The sequence below is a fragment of the Mirounga angustirostris genome, unplaced genomic scaffold (genome assembly GCF_029215605.1).
Source record: "Mirounga angustirostris isolate CCGP_5_RB_7025 unplaced genomic scaffold, mMirAng1.0.hap1 SCAF_3, whole genome shotgun sequence".
Classification (NCBI taxonomy): Eukaryota; Metazoa; Chordata; class Mammalia; order Carnivora; family Phocidae; genus Mirounga; species Mirounga angustirostris.
In genome coordinates, this window is record NW_026991711.1 from 145,674,850 (window position 1) to 145,693,210 (window position 18,361).

Sequence of the window (18,361 nt, forward strand, 5' to 3'; positions counted from 1 at the left end):
TAAGACAAACAAAATGTTAGAAATAGTATTGTCAATTTACTTTTAATTCTCTAAGTTACCTTTGTTTTTTTTTTTTTTTCCATAGAAAGATTGTCTGTGAAGAATAATCAGACACTACACCAGTCAGTCAGTCAGTCAGTTTGGGGATATGGGAAAAAAACTCGGCAAGAAAAACTTCACATGACTATGAAGGAGCGATCTTTTCTTGGCCTGAACAGGGGTAAATAATGGCATATGGACATCCCTATGCTCTACCACATTTACCAATCTAAGTACACATATTCAAATGCCTACTTTACCTCTCAGGATATCATTACCAATAAGTTACTATCACTCTAGGATGCTAATATTTCAAGACAAACAACATTTAATCTTAATTTCAACTGTTCACTGAGTCATTAGGCTATTTCAAGTCTATAAAACCACTCCATTTAAAAATTCCTTCCCCTCTTTTTTAAAAGATTTACTTATTTTGAGAGAGAGAGAGAGAGAGAGAGAGAGCACATGCGAGTGAGGGGAGGGGCAAAGGTAGAGTGAGAGAATCTCAAGCAGACTCCCCGGTGAGCACAGAGCCTGATTTGGGGCTCAATCCCAGGACCTGGAGATCACGACCTGAGCCCAAATCAAGAGCCAGACACTTAACTAACTAAGCCACCCAGGCACCCCAGAAAATTCCTTCCCTTTTCAAAAATCCTCACTGAACTACTGAAAATTTCCAACAGATAGTGGTAACTATTCCTGCTTTAAGTATAGACTGGAAAATATCATATGCAAAATAGCAACACGATAATCTTGTGGCACCTCAATTTCATTCTACTCTTTGTATCTGAACAAAGAAGAACATTATATAACTGAGTTCATAGTGGCTTTCTTTTCTCTTAACATTTTACTAGTGTATACTTAAGAAGCTGTGAGCAAAAGCTCTATATGATATCCAGATACAAAGCTGTTGAGAAATAGTCTTTATAATGCCAATTAAAGAACAAAACATCTGGTTAGTTTTTAAACAAAATGAGCTATTCTGCCCTCCATGCCAACCACTAAGCAATAGGTCTTTCCCATTCATTACTGACTGATGCAGTTCTCAGCAACATTTTACTAGTTCCATAAACATTCATTTTATTCCCATTCTTTCAAATAACTCTGTCCATTTGGTCGCATATACAATTCCAAGCTGATGGCACAGGAGTTTCCTTTTAGTTCTTAACTCTTAAAAAAATGTTATGTAATTTTATTTTCTAATTTTATTTAAAATTTTTTTCCAGTGGAATGTTTTTCAAAATATTTAATCGAATTTTGTGACAGCTGACCTGGTATCAAATGCTACACTTAAACATTCCTATATTTTAAACTAAATTGAAACTAAAATATTCATATTATTGAATAAATTTCTGGAGATCCAAAATTAAGGAAATAATTCAAACTGTGATACAGTCTAGTGTTTATTTTATGTTATGGCAGGTACACTTGAATTTCAAAAATTTAAAACATATAAAAAGTGGTTAGGGACTAACATGTGTATCGACAGTTGATAAATGTCTAAGACTGTTTATTATACAGCAGGGTACAATGGTAGTGCTAATGCCGGCAGGGCACCATGGAAGTTGGTCTAAAAATTATCACCAGGCTTTATACAAGCAACAACATATGCTGCTGTTTTAGAATTTCCGGACATAGTCTGCTTCTAGTGCTAAGCAGTCCTTTAACATTTTTAATGTTATACAGTGTTACAGTGTTTAGTTTGGCAAATGTTTCAAAATAAAGTAGAAATGTATTCATAACATCACAGAAATGCACATCCAGTTTTGTTTTCAATAAGAACCATAGGTACAGATCAGAACTCTTCCCTATATGAAATAATTTACACACAGATGAATGCTATAATATCACTATCTAAAATAATCACTAAATACAATTCTTTTTCAGAAATAAACAAGCAAAAGTTTTTTTTATTTGCAAATATCAAAAACATAATGTATGTTTTTCAAACAATGATATTCTAAAATTATAGGAATAATTTTAGTGAATTCAGTGAATGTGAAACCTAAATCAACCAAGTATACTGTAGTAGAACCATATTAAATGAAACCAATGATCAGAAAATACAACCGTATGAAAGAAATTTATAATCCACAAAACTGTTTTTCAGGCCTTAAGGTAAAATAGTTCCACAGTTCACAGGTAAAACCAGAGCAACAAAAATGCGTGCTTGTCTTCAATAAGTAGATATTTTATGCAGAAGATGTAACACTTTGCTTGTAGACAGCATGGTATGCATTTCTCAGCAAGACATAAGGAAAACAAGATTCCAAAAGATCCATTGTCAGGAATGGGGATTCCTGCACAATCTGAAAAGTAGCAAAAATGCATCACAGAACTGAAGTTATTTTAATGGGAACATTTACAGCCAGTAAATCATAATTTCTATAGTGTCCTTATTAGAAATAATTAGAAAATTATTTTCCTTTTACTTTAAAACCTGAAATATAAATGTGCCAGTGTTTTGCTATCAAAATGTTTAAAATCACTTTTCAATTAAGTCTATTAATCAGAGGAACAGATTGAGCACTTTCATTTGCCCTCAACTGTATACTAGACATATAAGAGAATATAAACATATTTAAAATATGGTCCATACCATCAAGTTCCCAAGACTAAGCCAAAAAGCCAAATCAAACATAAGACCAACTGTAATTAAGTGGAAAGCTAGAGGAGTTCAAAAGGGATGAAAGATTAATGTGGGCCAGAGTAATCAGGAAAGTCTATCTAGAAAAAGATTTTAGCTATGGGGTACGCCGAATCATAGAACAGATACAGATCTCTGCAGGAAAAGGAAATTATTCCAAGTGAGAAGAGCCACAGTGTAGAAACAAGCATAGCTGGTTCAGATAGTGAAGAGAAAGAGCTGACTAGGCACTGAGAATCACAGGAAATTATATTAGATGGGTGGAAGAGAGAATGTAGAAAATTCAGAAAACTGGAAGAGTTGAAACGGACACACTTGGAAAATATAAGGCCTTAAATGCTTCCCACTGGTTGAAAAACTATTCATAAAATAGGTAATACTAATCTTTTATTCTGTTGTTTTCTGGTATGATTACCATATGGTAAAATACAAGTAATGTTAGTCTTTCCAGTGATATTTAGATAGTGTGTGGCTTGAGTGGACTGAACAGAAGGGATCAAAAAAGTACTTCAGCTCATATTATTATTTAATCACTAAATGCCAAGAAAAGACTATTAGGAATGACTGGAACTTTTTTCTTGTTAATAAAGAATAAAATGAGACTTACCATATCTAGCAGTAAATAAACAGATTCTCTATTTCTTGTTGTTGTTTTATCGGTCTCCTGGCCAATTTTCAGTAGACTGGAAGATGCAAGCTTAAAAGTATATAAACATTTTAAGAAAGTTTTAATGAAATGTTCACTCACGAGTTACTTATTTTCAGTATGTTTCACTTATAATATATTTCAATCATTCAGTGCCTATATATAAGATAATGGGCAAAATTCTAGGCAGTCCAAATACCAGCTTAGAAAAAAAAGTCATACTGCAGAGTTCTAGAAATGAGAGATTTCTAAGGGAAAAAAATGCTAACCAGCTCCTTGATTTTAATGCCTACCTTCACCTGGTCCTCCTTCCAGGGGGAAAAAAAAGGAGAATTTATTGTTTAGTTACCATTTTTACTTTCCTTATAAAACATCATGAGTTCTATTTGATTATACCTACCGCCAGAAATTCTTTAAGACGGTCTTCAATGCTTCCTTTGTGAATTGTAAACAAAGCTGCAGCAATCTGGTTAATGGCCTTGGCCAAGCAATGTATGTTGTTGCAGTGCCCTGAGAAAAGTGCAAGTAGGGTTTGTGGTTTCTGCATGACCCCAAAATTTCAAATACATAAACAGCAAGTCTTTAATCACTTCACAATCTACATAGTGACATTATTAAGAGTTGGGAGATTGCCTGCCTTGCTCTCCTTTCATTTTTATGAGGACTAGTGCTTTTAAAAACACTATAGCAAAAAAGCAACAAACGATGATGTCTCTATTAAACAGGCAAATTTTCAAAAAATCCCCAAGAGAAATCATACATAAATTTTATATTGTCTCTGAAACTTAAAAAAGATGTTCTTAGCTGCTTTACAAACATTTTGTCATTCCATCTTTAGAGTTGGATACTCCTTCATCATTCCCTGCCACACACACTCAGGCACCCAAAAGCTCACACATACATGTTTCATGAATCAGGAAACTGGGGCTTTGAAAAAGAAAAATCAACTATTCAAGGCTGTAAAGCTAGTAAGTGACTAGTAGGTTAACCCACGTTCTATTATAAATGAACATTAATTACTTGAAAAGTATCTATATCAAAACTCATGACTTTTTCATTGCCAAAACAGTTTTAAACCATTACCTTCTATAGCAGGGCTATACTGAGACATCACGTTACTAGCCAATGTTGGCAAAGAAACTGCCACAAAGACCATAAGGAGACAGGCAATTTTATATTCTTCTTCTGGACTTATGTTTTCTAAGGGAGAAAAATCAAAATAAAACTAAGGTATTTCTTCAAGATTAGTTAAGAGTTATCAATCTAAACCAGAAAATGCAAATTTCAATTTTTGTATAAGGTGTATTACTGAGCTTCTACAGAACTAATCGCAACTTTGTTATAAGTGATATAGAATAGAAGGAACATACATTATTGGCTATTATCAACTACCCAAGCATTTTTTAAGGACCTCTAAAAAAACAGTAAGGCAAAAAAAAAATATTTTTAATTGTAAGATTATAAGGCAAAAAAAAATATGATTAGGTAAGTGGAATCCTAAAATTTCCTAACTGAAAACTGATAAATTATTATTTTATAAGAATATTCTGTGTACTACAGTTTAGAAAATTTAATATCTCATAAATTACTCTGTAAAATCATCCAAAAAAACCTTAATTTTTTTAAAAAAATGTGATTTGAAGTTTATTATTAGTATTTAAAAGATATAAATATGGAAAATGGACTAGATTTCCAACCTATCCATTTTAGAAGACAGAAGGAACCAGTCATAAATGAAAATAACTAGCACTGCCCTAAGTCTTTTAAGATAAAATCCTTTCTAAAATATTTATTATAATGTGTACTAAAATTACAGGTTACCTAAGGCACTTGAATCTGGTACCTGGGAAATTCCAGTTATTCTACTATTCACCCCACCACATATATGTAAGAATTGAACGTAAGAGCCAGAATGTTTTAAAATTTGGCTATGAAAAATATAGCTGTAGCTGGGCGCCTGGGTGGCTCAGTCGTTAAGCGTCTGCCTTTGGCTCAGGTTATGATCCCAGGGTCCTGGGATCGAGTCCCACATTGGGCTCCCTCCTCGAGGGGAAGCCTGCTTCTCCCTCTCCCACTCCCGCTGCTTGTGTTCCTGCTCTCACTATCTCTGTCTCTGTGAAATAAATAAAATCTTAAAAAAAAAAAAAAAAAAGAAAAATATAGCTGTAGCCAAATGAGTAACAGTGGCAATTACCCATGTGAATATAATTAACATATTGTATGAATGATGAAACAAAAAGCAATGTTAAATAAAAAAAGAACTGATGAACCCAGCCAAACATGCTAGGTACAAGGGGATAGGGATGGTCATTTTAGTATCAGAAACAGGTAAAATGTTACTTTGTAGACAAATCTAGAAATATCTAGAGCATTCTGGGTTCTACATTTCAAAGAGCTGGTTTTAAAATCTTTTAAATGTTTAATACAACACAGTGATGCACTGACTCCACAGTAAATAGCTCTAGTCCAGTGAAAATAGGACACCCTTTTCTAGATACCAATTTTGCTACCTACTGGACCATCTCCATCAGTATACAAATTCTGTGACTCTCTCACCTGAAAAAAATCCTTCTCTTGATTTTATTCCTGCCTCTAGCTACTGTAATTTCATTTCTTTGTTCCCCTTTACAGTATAACTCTTTGATAGAGTTGTTTTATACTTATTATTTCCAATTCCTTTTCTCCTATTCTCTCGTAAGCCCTCTCTACTCAGCCTTTTGCTCCAAAAATTCCACTGCCCTGCTCTTAGCAGCATTACCCATTAATCTGCATACTTGATCAATCCCTCTCCATTTTGGCTGGAAACTCCTATTTCCTAGTTTTTCTTCTCCATCATCCATCCTTCTTTCTCAGTTTCTTTTTGGTAGTTCCTCCTCTTCTCCCTGAGTTCTTAAATTTGAAAGTGTCCTAAGGCTCAGACCTTGATCCTCTTTCTTCTGCATCTATGTTAACTAACCTTAGAAATTCCATCTAGTCTTATGGCTTAAATATTGTCTGTATGATGACTCCACTATAACATAAGTTCCAGACGACAGGGATTTTTGTCGTTTCTGCATTGCTATATTCCAACTACCAAAAAAAAAAAAAAAAAAAAAAAGCAAGTTGGACATTAAGCAGGCATTTGGATAATAAGTACCACACCTGTATCTGTGTTGCCCTGGTAATTTTAACTAAGACTAATACATATTTACTAATGTATTTTACCTGATTTTTGTGAGGAGAGAGCTACCACCAAGGCAGGATCAATCTCACAAGGTAATCCAGCAGCTGATGATAACTCATACACATTCATTGCAACCTGATGGAATATTTAAGAATTACAGAGTAAGAAATATTTTAGCAAATTTCTAAGAAATCTCACTTTAGTAAGAAAGACATACTTTTTAAATTAGAATCTACCTATAAGAACACTACAGAATTTCAAAACTTGGCTGAAACAGGAACTATAGCACAACTCTCCTACAATGAAAAATTGAGTTATTACTTCACAATGTGCTGCTTATTAGAACTTCTTATTGTTAGGCCAAAAAAAATTTGTATACTCTCTGCGGCAAATGCCAGTAAAATCATGCTAACATTACTTTCCTTGGAAGCATGGATGTAAAATATCAAGCCAAAAGAGATGAATAAATGAACAAAAGTAAATCAAAATCGCTGAACTTATGTTTACATTCATATTTATTTAATAAAAAATTGTGGTGGTTCAATGACTCATCATATCATAGCTATAAATATGGTAAATTACTTATCATAATAGATTTTTTTTTTAAAGCTCTGTGCTCAACATGGGCCTTGAACTCACAACCCAGAGATCAAGAGTCACATGCCCTACTGACTGAGCCATCCAGGTGCCCCATAATAGATTTTTAAGGAGTACAGATTTAAAGCCTGATAAAGGAATTTCTAATGACTAAAATAATTCTTTTGGGCATTACATATGGATTTCAAGTATTTATGATATTCTGACTGCTCTACACCTCAGTTAAAAACCACCTACATAGCTGGTTACTTTTGATATTGCTACCAAAAAAAAAACCTCAGTATAAAATATGAAGTAAAACTGTGTATCTAAAAATAAATGGAAATCGTCATGGATTAAGCTCTAGAAAAACATTTTTTAGGGGGTCACCTGGGTGGCTCAGTCGGTTAAGTGTCAAACTCTTGATTTAGGCTCAGGTCATGATCTCAGGGTTGTGAGATCAAGCCCCACAGTTAGCAGCAAGTCTGCTTGTGATTCTCTCTCTCTCCCTTTGCTCCTCCCCCTGCTCATGCACATACTCTTTCACATAAATCAATCTTTAAAAAAAAAAAAAGGAAAAACATTTTTTTTGTGATCCATTACTCCACACACAAAAATGAACTCAAAATGGATCATAAACCTAAGAGTTAAAATTATAAAATTATTAGAAGAATATGCAGGTATAAATCTTTATGACTTGGGTAAGGCAACAGTTTCTTAGATAGGGCATCAAAAGAAGCGGCAACCAAAGAAAAAAATAGACATACTGGACTTCATCAAAACTAAAAATTTTTGTGCCACAGAGGACATTATTACGAAAATGAAAAAACCACCCACAGAACAAGAGAGATTTCCAAATTATCTATCTGTTAATGGATTTGTATCCAGAATATATAATGAACTCTTACAACTCAAAATTAAAAAGGCAAACAATCCAAATGAGCAAAGGATATGAATAGATATTTTTCCAAAGAAGATACACAAATAGTCAATAAGCACATGAAAACGTATTCAACATTCATCACTTCAGAAAAATGTGTAACATAACAATGAGATACCATTTCATACACACTAGCATGGCTATAATTAAGAAGACAGGAACAAATATTGACAGGATATGGAGAAACTGAAACCTTCATACATTGCTGCTGGGAATGCAAAATGGTACAACTACTTCGAAAACAATTTGGCAGTTTCTCAAAAGGATAAACATAGAGTTTCCATATGACCCAGCAATTTGACTCCTGGCATATATCGAAGAGAAAGGAAAGCGTATGTCCACACCAAAACTGTATAGGGATATCCGTGGTACCATTATTTATAACAGCCAAAAAAAGAAAACCTATATGTCCATCAACTGATGAAAGGATAAATAAAATGTGGTATATCCATATAATGGAATACTAATCAGCAATAAAAAATGAAGTACTGATACATGCTACAACAGGAATAAACCTTGAAAACATTATGCTAAGTAAAAGAAGCTAGTACCAAAAGCCTACATATTGTATGATTCATATTAAGTGTCAAGAATAGGCAAACTTGGGGCGCTTGGATGGCTCACTGTGTTGAGCACCTGACTCTTGGTTTCAGCTCAGGTCACGATCTCCTGGGTTGTAGGACTGAGTTCCATGCAGGGCTCTGCGCTCAGCAGAGAGTCTGCTTGAGGATTCTCTCCCTCTGCCCCTCCCCCTACACGTGCATGCATGCACGCCTTCTCTCTCCAAAATAAATAAATAAATAGATAGATCTTAAAAAAAAAAAAAGAATGGGTAAACTTACAGAGACAGAAGCTAGCTTAGTGGTTGCCTAGGGCTGGAGACTGGGAAGAATTCTGGAATAACTGCTAATGGGCATAAGGCTTCCTATTAGGATGATGACAATGTTCTAAAATTGGCTGTGGTGATAGCTGCATGACTCTGTGACTATACTTAGATCCACTGAACTGTATACTTTGAGTAAATTTTAAGATAACTGAATTATATCTCAATAAAGCTATTAAAATATATATATTTGGGGGCGCCTGGGTGGCTCAGTCGGTTAAGCGTCTGCCTTTGGCGCAGGTCATGGTCCCAGGGTCCTGGGATCGAGCCCCACATCGGGCTCCCTGCTCAGCGGGAAGCCTGCTTCTCCCTCTCCCACTCCCCCTGCTTGTGTTCCCTCTCTGTGTCTCTCTCTGTCAAATAAATAAATAAAATCTTAAAAAAATAAAAAATATATATATTTGGAGAACTGGTGGTTGCCAGAGGGGAGGGGGACTGGGCAAACAGGTGAAGGGAATTAAGAGGTACAAACTTCCAGATATAAGTCACATCAATGAAAAGTACAGCACAGGGTAACAGTCAACAATGTTTTATGCAGTATGTCGCTGTATGTAGTACAACATTGTAGTAACTTTGGTGACAAATGGCAGCTACACTTATCACGGTGAGCATTTCATAATGTGTATAAATGTTGAATCATTATGTGTATACCTGAAACTAGTATAATACTGTATGACAACTATACTTCAATTAAAAATTAATTTTAAAAATATGTATTTCAGTTTTCAAAATAAATATTAAGTTCTGGGGTGCCTGGGTGGCTCAGTCATTAAGCATCTGCCTTCGGCTCAGGTCATGATCCCAGGGTCCTGGGATCGAGCCCCGCATCAGGCTCCCTGCTCTGTGGGCAGTCTGCTTCTCCCTCTCTCATTCCCCCTGCTTGAGTTCCCTCTCGCTGTCTCTCTCTCTCTCTCTAATAAATAAATAAATAAAATCTTAAAAAAAATATTAAGTTCTGTTGAAAGTTTGCTAAAAACTAAACATAATTATGTCAGGTGCTGAGAGAACTGGATGGTTGCTGAGAATATTCTCATAATCCACACACCATTGTGTTTTCAATGAATGATTCTTCTTTAACGTTTTCTTAACTTTTTTTCCACAGTGTTTCCATTTAACAATTTTACGCTAATCACACATGGTTTTCAATCATAAAATCATAGGACAATCATTAATCTCAAATGTTTACACTATGCAAAGCACTGTGGGAGATACAAAAATAAAACAAGGTCTTCAAAATGTTTACAATCTAGTATAAATTTAAGAGAAAAAACACAATTATAATACAAGGCAGAACATATTTAACTCCGCAATGGATAAACAAAAAGTTTTCGGATAAGAAGAAAAAAATCCTTTATTGCCTAGGGATCAAGGAATGTTTCTTAGAATACAGCAATTAAATCAGACCTTAAAAGATAAGCAGGACTTCAAAAGGCAGAAAACAGAAAAGTGCAAGATTTTCAGGTAGAATAAATTAGACAGATGTGAGAATGTACACGGGAAGAGCTAGTTACCTCATGGGATACATATGAAGAGAAGGGTAGAGGAAGAAAGGGAAGAGCATGCGAGAAGGATGGAACAAGCCATGGAAGATAAGCCTCAGAAAGTGAGTAGCATCAATCTGAGAAAAAAACTTGAGTGTCATACAAGAGTTTAGACATAACTTTTTTCAGACAGTGCGTTTCAAAACATGTGAAATAGAAAATAATCTTTCCAAGACACATGAAAGCTTAGAAAACATACATATGCGGTCACTTAGTGGATGTGTAACCACTGGTTAATTATTGCTGGGGTTAGATAAGTGAGTTGGATTTCATGATGAAAAATTTTCAAAAGAAAAATTGTAAACTCACATATGGCTACTAATACTCTATCTTATATTTCTAAAAACAGGGTATTAAATTTTTTTAAAATTATACCCTATAATTGACATCCTCTTACAAGACTTTTTAACATCAATTTAAAAAAACTGATTGAGGGGCGCCTGTGTGGCTCAGTCGTTAAGCGTCTGCCTTCAGCTCAGGTCATGATCCCAGGGTCCTGTGATCAAGCCCCGCATCGGGCTCCCTGCTCCGCGGGAGGCCTGCTTCTCCCTCTCCCACTCCCCCTGCTTGTGTTCCCACTCTCATTGTGTCTCTCTCTGTCAAATAAATAAATAAAATCTAAAAAAATAATAAAAATTTAAAAACTGACTGAATTTTACTACAACTCTTATTTCACTGGCTTGTCTTTCTAATTCTGCTTATGACCAGGTATGGACAGCTATCAGTGTAAGAAAAGATCAATACCAACCCATTTTACATTGCTATGGGTGATTAAGGAAGATTAACTTTCAAAATGCCTATGTAGCATTTTGGTGCTGAGCTCTCAAAGATGTATTTTCAAAGGTAAACATGCTAACAGATCACTCTAAAATAAAAACTTTACAGTAGTTTAGAATTTATTAAATTTTATTTCATATGTAACTCAAATATTTCATTTTAGAAACTGTAAAATCCAAATAGAAGCTTTATTACCTTCATATCAGTTTCCCTTGGAATATGATCCTTGAAATCTTCAATTGAACTTACAAGAAAAGGAATGTGGTAAGATAGGACCTAGGCAGGGCAACAAATAAAAATGCAGAGTTATTTTTAAATGGTGAGCCCCAAATTTAAATATTACCATTCAATTACTTCTAGTTTTCATAAAAATTATTTTACCTTTTCTATTTTCACATGATTTTCTAAAGTACTAAGAACAGTACTTAGAATGCCAAACTGAACATAGCCAAAATGGAAAATGCTTCAATGAAGAGAAAGTTGAAAAAGTAGTACAATATCCAGGCAAGCTATATCCCCACCCCAATTTCAATGCCAAAATAAAAAATAAGTTTAAATAGCTCTAATTTCTATATATTTGATTTTATGTAACAATGAAAACTGGAATTTTAAGTAACTTTTAATTTCTGGGAAATTAAAAGGGATTACTTAACTATAGGATATGTACTTAAAATGGTTTCTTACATCTCTAAGTGCTTCTTGTGCCAATGATCGGAAGGATAAAATTACACCAATTATTGTCATCCTCTTCAAGACACTGTCAACAGCTAAATTGGAAGGAAAGAGAGAAGAGTCTGAATTCAATTCTTTCTTAACTTTGTGAAGAAAACTCTTAGTCATAAAATTCCCATGATAAAAGATACAACAGCAATTTGATTACAACAAAGGATTAAAGATGGAAAGGTACTGAAAGCTGATATTAAAAGTAAGGAAATTAGTTTACTTCATATGGAGTAGACACTATTCTTTAAAATGGTTTAGATGGTTCACCAGAATCTTGAAATAATCACATAAAAGTAGCCACCTGTATAATCCTCTCAGAAATGGCAGAAGTTAGGAGGAAGGAGAGAAAGACTAGGGGAGAAAGAGGAGTTGTCAGAGTGGACAGGAGTTAAATCCTCAAATGGTCCCAGAACTTGGAGATGCTAAACTCTTAAACTGTTGAGGTCTGGAGAGTCAAGAAACAAAAAAATGACTACTGAGATCACAAGCAGTTTTGGCAAGACCAGGTTGCTGAAGACTATAAATGGATTTGATCATTTACATTTTAGTTAGAAAGCATTATTCTGAAAACTATTACTATATATTCAATATTAAAACTTAATTAACAAAATCAAGGGACATTAGAATTGGAAGGATCAATACCTTCATATTTTAAAAAGCCAACAAACATTTGTTGAATTACTCCTGATATACAAGGCATAGTACTGTGTAAATAAGGAAACAAATATAAACAGAATAATAATCTAGACCATAACTAACACTCTAAATGGACTGTCAAGAAAACTAAGAAAATATGATCCTATTTATGTGAGACAAAAAGACACACAACTGACCCATGAACAACACATTTGAATCGTGCAGGTCCACTTACACATGGATTTTTTTTTTTTTTGGTAAATACAGTAAATATATTTCCTCTTCCTTGTAATTTTCTTAGTATTTTTTCTTTTGCTTACTTTATTATAAGAATACAGTATATAATACATATAACATACAAAATATGTTAACTATTTTATCAGCAAGGCTTCAGGTGAACAGTAAGCTACTAGCAGTTAAGTTTTTGGGGAGTCAAAAATTACATGTCGACCTTTTGGCTCCCTGAGCAGCGCCATGGCGGTCAGCAAAAACAAGCGCCTTATGAAAGGCGGCAAAAAGGGAGCCAAGAAGAAAGTGGTTGATCCATTTTCTAAGAAAGATTGGCATGATGTGAAAGCACCAGCTATGTTCAATATAAGAAATATTGGAAAAACATTAGTCACAAGAACTCAAGGAACCAAAATCGCATCTGATGGCCTCAAGGGTCGTGTTTTTGAAGTGAGCCTTGCTGATTTGCAGAACGATGAAGTTGCGTTTAGAAAATTCAAGTTAATTACTGAGGATGTTCAGGGCAAAAACTGCCTGACTAATTTCCATGGCATGGATCTTACCCGTGACAAAATGTGCTCCATGGTCAAAAAATGGCAGACCATGATTGAAGCTCATGTTGATGTCAAGACTACCGATGGTTATTTGCTTCGTCTATTTTGTGTTGGTTTTACTAAAAAACGCAATAATCAGATTCGGAAGACCTCTTATGCTCAGCACCAACAGGTCCGTCAAATTCGGAAAAAGATGATGGAAATCATGACCCGAGAGGTGCAAACAAATGACTTGAAAGAAGTGGTCAATAAATTGATTCCAGACAGCATCGGAAAAGATATAGAAAAGGCCTGTCAGTCTATTTATCCACTCCATGATGTGTTCGTTAGAAAAGTAAAAATGCTGAAGAAGCCCAAGTTTGAATTGGGAAAGCTCATGGAGCTTCATGGTGAAGGTAGTAGTTCTGGAAAAGCTACTGGGGATGAGACCGGTGCTAAAGTTGAACGAGCTGATGGATATGAGCCACCAGTCCAAGAATCTGTTTAAAAGTCAGACATTTAATGGTGACAAATAAAAAATCATATTTGTGATGTTTAAAAAAAAAAAAAATTACATGTCGATTTTTGACTGCACAGGGAGTCAGCGCCCCTAAACCCCACGTTGTTCAAGAGTCAACAGTGTATATATATATATATATATATATATATACACACACACATATATATACATATATTTGTACATATATAGCAAATATCTAGAAAGATGTATAGAAAACCATTAACCATAGTTACCTTTCAGGAGTAGGAATGGAGAGTTGTTTTGACTTTCTACCTCCTATGTGGTTTGCTTAAACTTTGACCATGGCATCTTTTATTAAAACATACTAACAGCCATAATATAAGCCAAAATGTGATGAGACTTAAAACAGTAGTGTTAACAAAATGAGGTAAGGCATTATGTTATATGTTATACCTTCCACATGAGCAGGAACCAGTCTAATCAACGAATCTTTCTCTAGCACTCGGTAGAGTGCCTGAGACCCAGAAGACTAGAAGATGTTCAATGAAATGGTTATTCAAGAAATGAGACTATGTTATCATCCAGAAAAGGAGAGAACAAAGAAGGGTGAAAGGAAATATTTCTCTGGGAAAATGTCATCCAAGTTGGTCATAAAAGAGAAGACAAAAAGCATCCCAGGCCAGGGAACAAAACAAAAGGAAATCTAGAAAAAGCAATGACAGAGAATAAGATGAATAATCAGAAAATAAGTAGCGTGATATAATCATATATTTCCCAAGGGATGATATCCAGAATTTAATCAAATAATTCTGCCAAAAGTATATCCTATAACCTTCTCTTGAATATATATAACAGTAACAACACATTAAAAGTTCTGAGGAACTTCATGGTAAGAAATATTGTTTAACTTATCATTAATGGATTATTTGCCATACCATTTTAAGTACTGGCACCTCCTCTAATTCCCCATAATTTCCATTAACATCCTGCTATGGGCTGAATGTTTATGTCCTTATAAAATTCATGTATTAAAAACTTAAGCCCCAAAAGCTGATGGTATTAGGAGGTGGGGCCTTTGAAAGGTGTTCAAGCCATGAGGGTGAAGTCTCATGAATTTGATTACTGCCTTATAGAGGCTTCAGAGAGAACCCGATCCCTTTCAGTCATGTAAAAGTACAATGACAAGTCTGTGACCCTGAAGAGGGCCCTCACCCAACCATGCCAGCACCATGATCTTGAACTTCTAGCCTCTAGACCGATGAGAAATAAATTTCTGTTGTTTATATACTACCCAATCTGTGATATTTTGTTGTAGCAGCCCAAACAGACGAAGGCACATCCCAAGGAACTAACACTAGAGCAGAGCTATGTGGATCTCAGGCCAGGCAAGCAAAAAGTTGTGAAGGAAAAGAAGGGAAACAATGGCTGGATATGAGGTTATCCAAATAATGGCTTTTGAATGCATGCTAAGGAGTTTTTAGACTATCCTATAAGCAAGGAGGAGGTAGTTCAGGGTTTTTTAAATATAAAGAGTGATATGAAAAGAAATCTTTAGAAATATAACTCTGAATGTGGGAGATAGGTTAGAAAGTGAAGACTGAACACATTAGGAAGCCAAGATTGTAGTTCACAAAATAATGACAAAGCCTTAAATGTGAACCATGGGAATAAAAGGAATAGATTTAGGCATCACATTTAAGAGGTGGGATTTGCAGGAGGGGTTACAAGCTCAATATCTATAGCAGGTAACATAAAGTAGTGAAGTAGACTAAGTGAAAGACAGAATAGTGAGGGGAAAAACCGGAGAAAAACATTTCTAAAAGAGGCAACTGCTACTAAGCTCCAGCCAATCACTGCCATGTGGCAAAATACTGCCCAGGATTTGGGGGGAAAGACAGCCAAAAGTTTGGATATTTATGCAAAATCTTGCATTTTTAAAATAATGATCAAAAAATGTTTTTTAATTTAATGTAGCATAGAGCAAAAAAATCATGTCTTTGGGCCAAACATGACCCACCAATTTGCAAACTCTGATCTAGAAGACACAGCTGCTAGATATGGAATGGAATGTGATTACAGGAAAAGTCAGATAACATACCCAAGTTTCTCTTTGAGAATCACTGGGTGAATGGCATGGGAGGTAATATAATGGTCAGTAACAGAAGAATATCAGGCTTTTTTTCCCCACCCATTTATACCTCCCATCAGGGGAATATCCTTCCTATTCCAGAGATGCTGTAAAGTATCTGTGGGTCATACAGCTGTAGATATCTAAAAAATGTTTCTCCAACTTCAATGGAAATCAGAATCACCTGCTGGGCCCCAGCAAACTGATTTAGTAAGTCTGGAGTGGAACCCTAATAATTTACATTAACAAACTCCTATGTGGTGCTTTTGCTTGTTGCTTCTGGTCCATAGACCACACCCTGATCAAATTAGCACTTGGTATTAAGTACCTGGAGCTCCATACAGAGTCAAGGCTGGGGATGAATATTTTAAAGATACACTGATAAATAAGACTGGATACATTTCCTCAAAAGAATTATAAAAACAATGGCTTAAAAATGGTAAAAGCATTGGCAAATGAAGAGAATAAAATTTCAATAAAAAGGAAAATAAAAGAGATAAACACTACAGAGAAATCAAATAGAAGAAGAGGAAAGAGGACCAGATTTTGAAAATGGGTAGTCACTAACGATCTCTTCCAGAAAGGTTTCAGGCAAGTAGCCAGATGAGTAAGAGGGAGGTGTAACAACAGACTTTAACAAGTGTTATTTTACAAGCAGTATCTGGCTTCCAGGGAGCAGGAGATTTTTCTGGGATCAGGGAAATTGCTTGGAATGATGAATGTAGCAAAAAGTCAAAGGTATGATAGCACAGAAGACAATATAATTAAAATCACTAAATTTTAAAGTCCTGAATGGATAAGGAAGTAAAGCCAGGAAGAGACTGATTAGAAAACTAGAGAGACATCAATGTTTCAATGAGCTAGAACAAAGAATTTAATAGGAGTGAAGGAGTGGAAAAGCTGGAAGACATAACTGATCTGAGAGTAGAGCTTCAAATTCAAGATCTTACCAGTGCAACAATTTTAGGTGATAAAAACATTCAAAGTATTGTTAAAGTAAAGGTCTTTGGAGGCAACTTGTAGATTTGTAGATGGTGGCAAGGTCAGGGCAAAAGTGAATGGAATGAATTTTTAAAAAGGAAGAATTACTACAGGAAAACTAGAAAATTAAGGTCTATAATAAGGGAGTCAATAAAGCAATGAACCTAGTCCCAAGAGACACACTGTCAGAAAACATGAAGAAACAGATACAGTATTAAATTTGCTCAAGTCACATAGCTAAAAAGTCCTAAAACTGAAAATTAATTCCAGATTACCTCCCAATTCAGAGCTACTTTTTTTGTTTTAATAAGATTTATTTATTTGAGAGAGAGCGAGCATGAGTGGTAGGGACAGTGGGATAGAATCTCAAGCAGACTCCGTGCTGAGAACGGAGCCCGATGCAGGGCTTGATCCCAGGACTCTGAGATCATAACCTGAGCCGAAATCAAGAGTCAGACGCTTAACCGACTGCACCATCTAGGTGCCCCAGTTAGGGCTACTTTTAACAAATTACAAGGCTTTTTAAGGGTATTAAAAAGAATATGGTTGTTGACTATGAAAATCAAACTGCTACAAAAGTATATCAACCTCTGGATATAGCATGAAGGAGGCACAAAGATGGGAACTGAGACAAAAGAGAGTATTTTGAAAAATATTTCAACTGGAAGAATAGCTTTCTCTGGTCTCCTAAGTAAGCCATTCTCAAGCAGATCTTTTCTTTTTCCAAATCACAAAAAAGAATTAATAAATTCTATTTAAAGGCAAATTTGATATAGATGGGCCATTAAGGATTATGGATTTTATTTTGAAAATTTACAAATTGTTTGGAATTTTAACAAATTCCATTTTGTTTCAATTCCACAAATAGGAGAGTTAAAGTAACAGTAAACAGGCATTGAACAACGCAGTGGATTAAAGGCCTTTAACCAAATGATACAGTCAAAATATTATTTACTAGTAAGAAGTTAAGTAGTTAGGCTGGTTGGGTGGTCAACTGAGCATTTAAAAACAGGAGAAACATGAAAAAATAATTAAGAATAAGGAAAACAAGACTGGTAAATATAAGTATATAGTAAAACAATGAACAAAAGAGATCAGGTAGAAATTTAAAAAGTAATTTCCTACTAAGTATTAGTACTAGTAAGACTCTACCTCCCTAAAATACTACCAAATCAGTATTTTCATTTTTATCATTTTAATTTCATTTTTTAAAGTACTGTACATTAAACCTAACCTTTTCCCCGCCTTTTGGTATATAGCTCTAGGAAAAAATTTTAACATGTGTAGATTTGTGTTACCACCATCACCACTCCAAAAAACTCCCTTGTTGCTTTCCCAATTCTGGCAACAACTGATCTGTTCTATAAGGCAACCTATTGTGTAGTTCAATTTTATACTAATTTTTATTAAATAAGTTTATATTTTTGAAGCTGGATAAG

The 18,361-nt window shown here is 34.8% G+C and overlaps 2 protein-coding genes across 3 annotated transcripts in view; one reads left to right on the forward strand and one right to left on the reverse strand.

Moving 5' to 3' along the window:
- Positions 1-1,429: 1,429 nt before the first annotated feature.
- The window catches only part of NCKAP1 (NCK associated protein 1), a 104,989-nt gene continuing 88,057 nt past the window's right edge, over positions 1,430-18,361 (reverse strand). For both annotated transcript variants that reach the window (XM_045868398.3, XM_045868397.3), the window contains 7 exons: positions 11,897-11,979; positions 11,408-11,488; positions 6,537-6,630; positions 4,416-4,532; positions 3,733-3,842; positions 3,294-3,383; positions 1,430-2,348 (listed from right to left, as the gene is read on the reverse strand). In XM_045868398.3, the coding sequence (XP_045724354.1) occupies positions 2,232-2,348; positions 3,294-3,383; positions 3,733-3,842; positions 4,416-4,532; positions 6,537-6,630; positions 11,408-11,488; positions 11,897-11,979 (692 nt within the window). In that variant the 3' untranslated portion in view covers positions 1,430-2,231. The remainder of the gene's footprint in view (positions 2,349-3,293; positions 3,384-3,732; positions 3,843-4,415; positions 4,533-6,536; positions 6,631-11,407; positions 11,489-11,896; positions 11,980-18,361) is intronic.
- On the forward strand, positions 13,029-13,857 carry LOC123838393 (small ribosomal subunit protein eS1-like). Its single transcript, XM_045867398.3, has one exon. It carries the CDS (start codon positions 13,046-13,048, stop codon positions 13,838-13,840), a length of 795 nt encoding a protein of 264 aa, XP_045723354.3. The 5' UTR covers positions 13,029-13,045; the 3' UTR covers positions 13,841-13,857.

Coding starts and splice junctions, on each gene's coding strand:
- LOC123838393 (XM_045867398.3), top strand. CDS start 13,046: ATGGCGGTCAGCAAAAACAAGCGCCTTATGAAAGGCGGCAAAAAGGGA.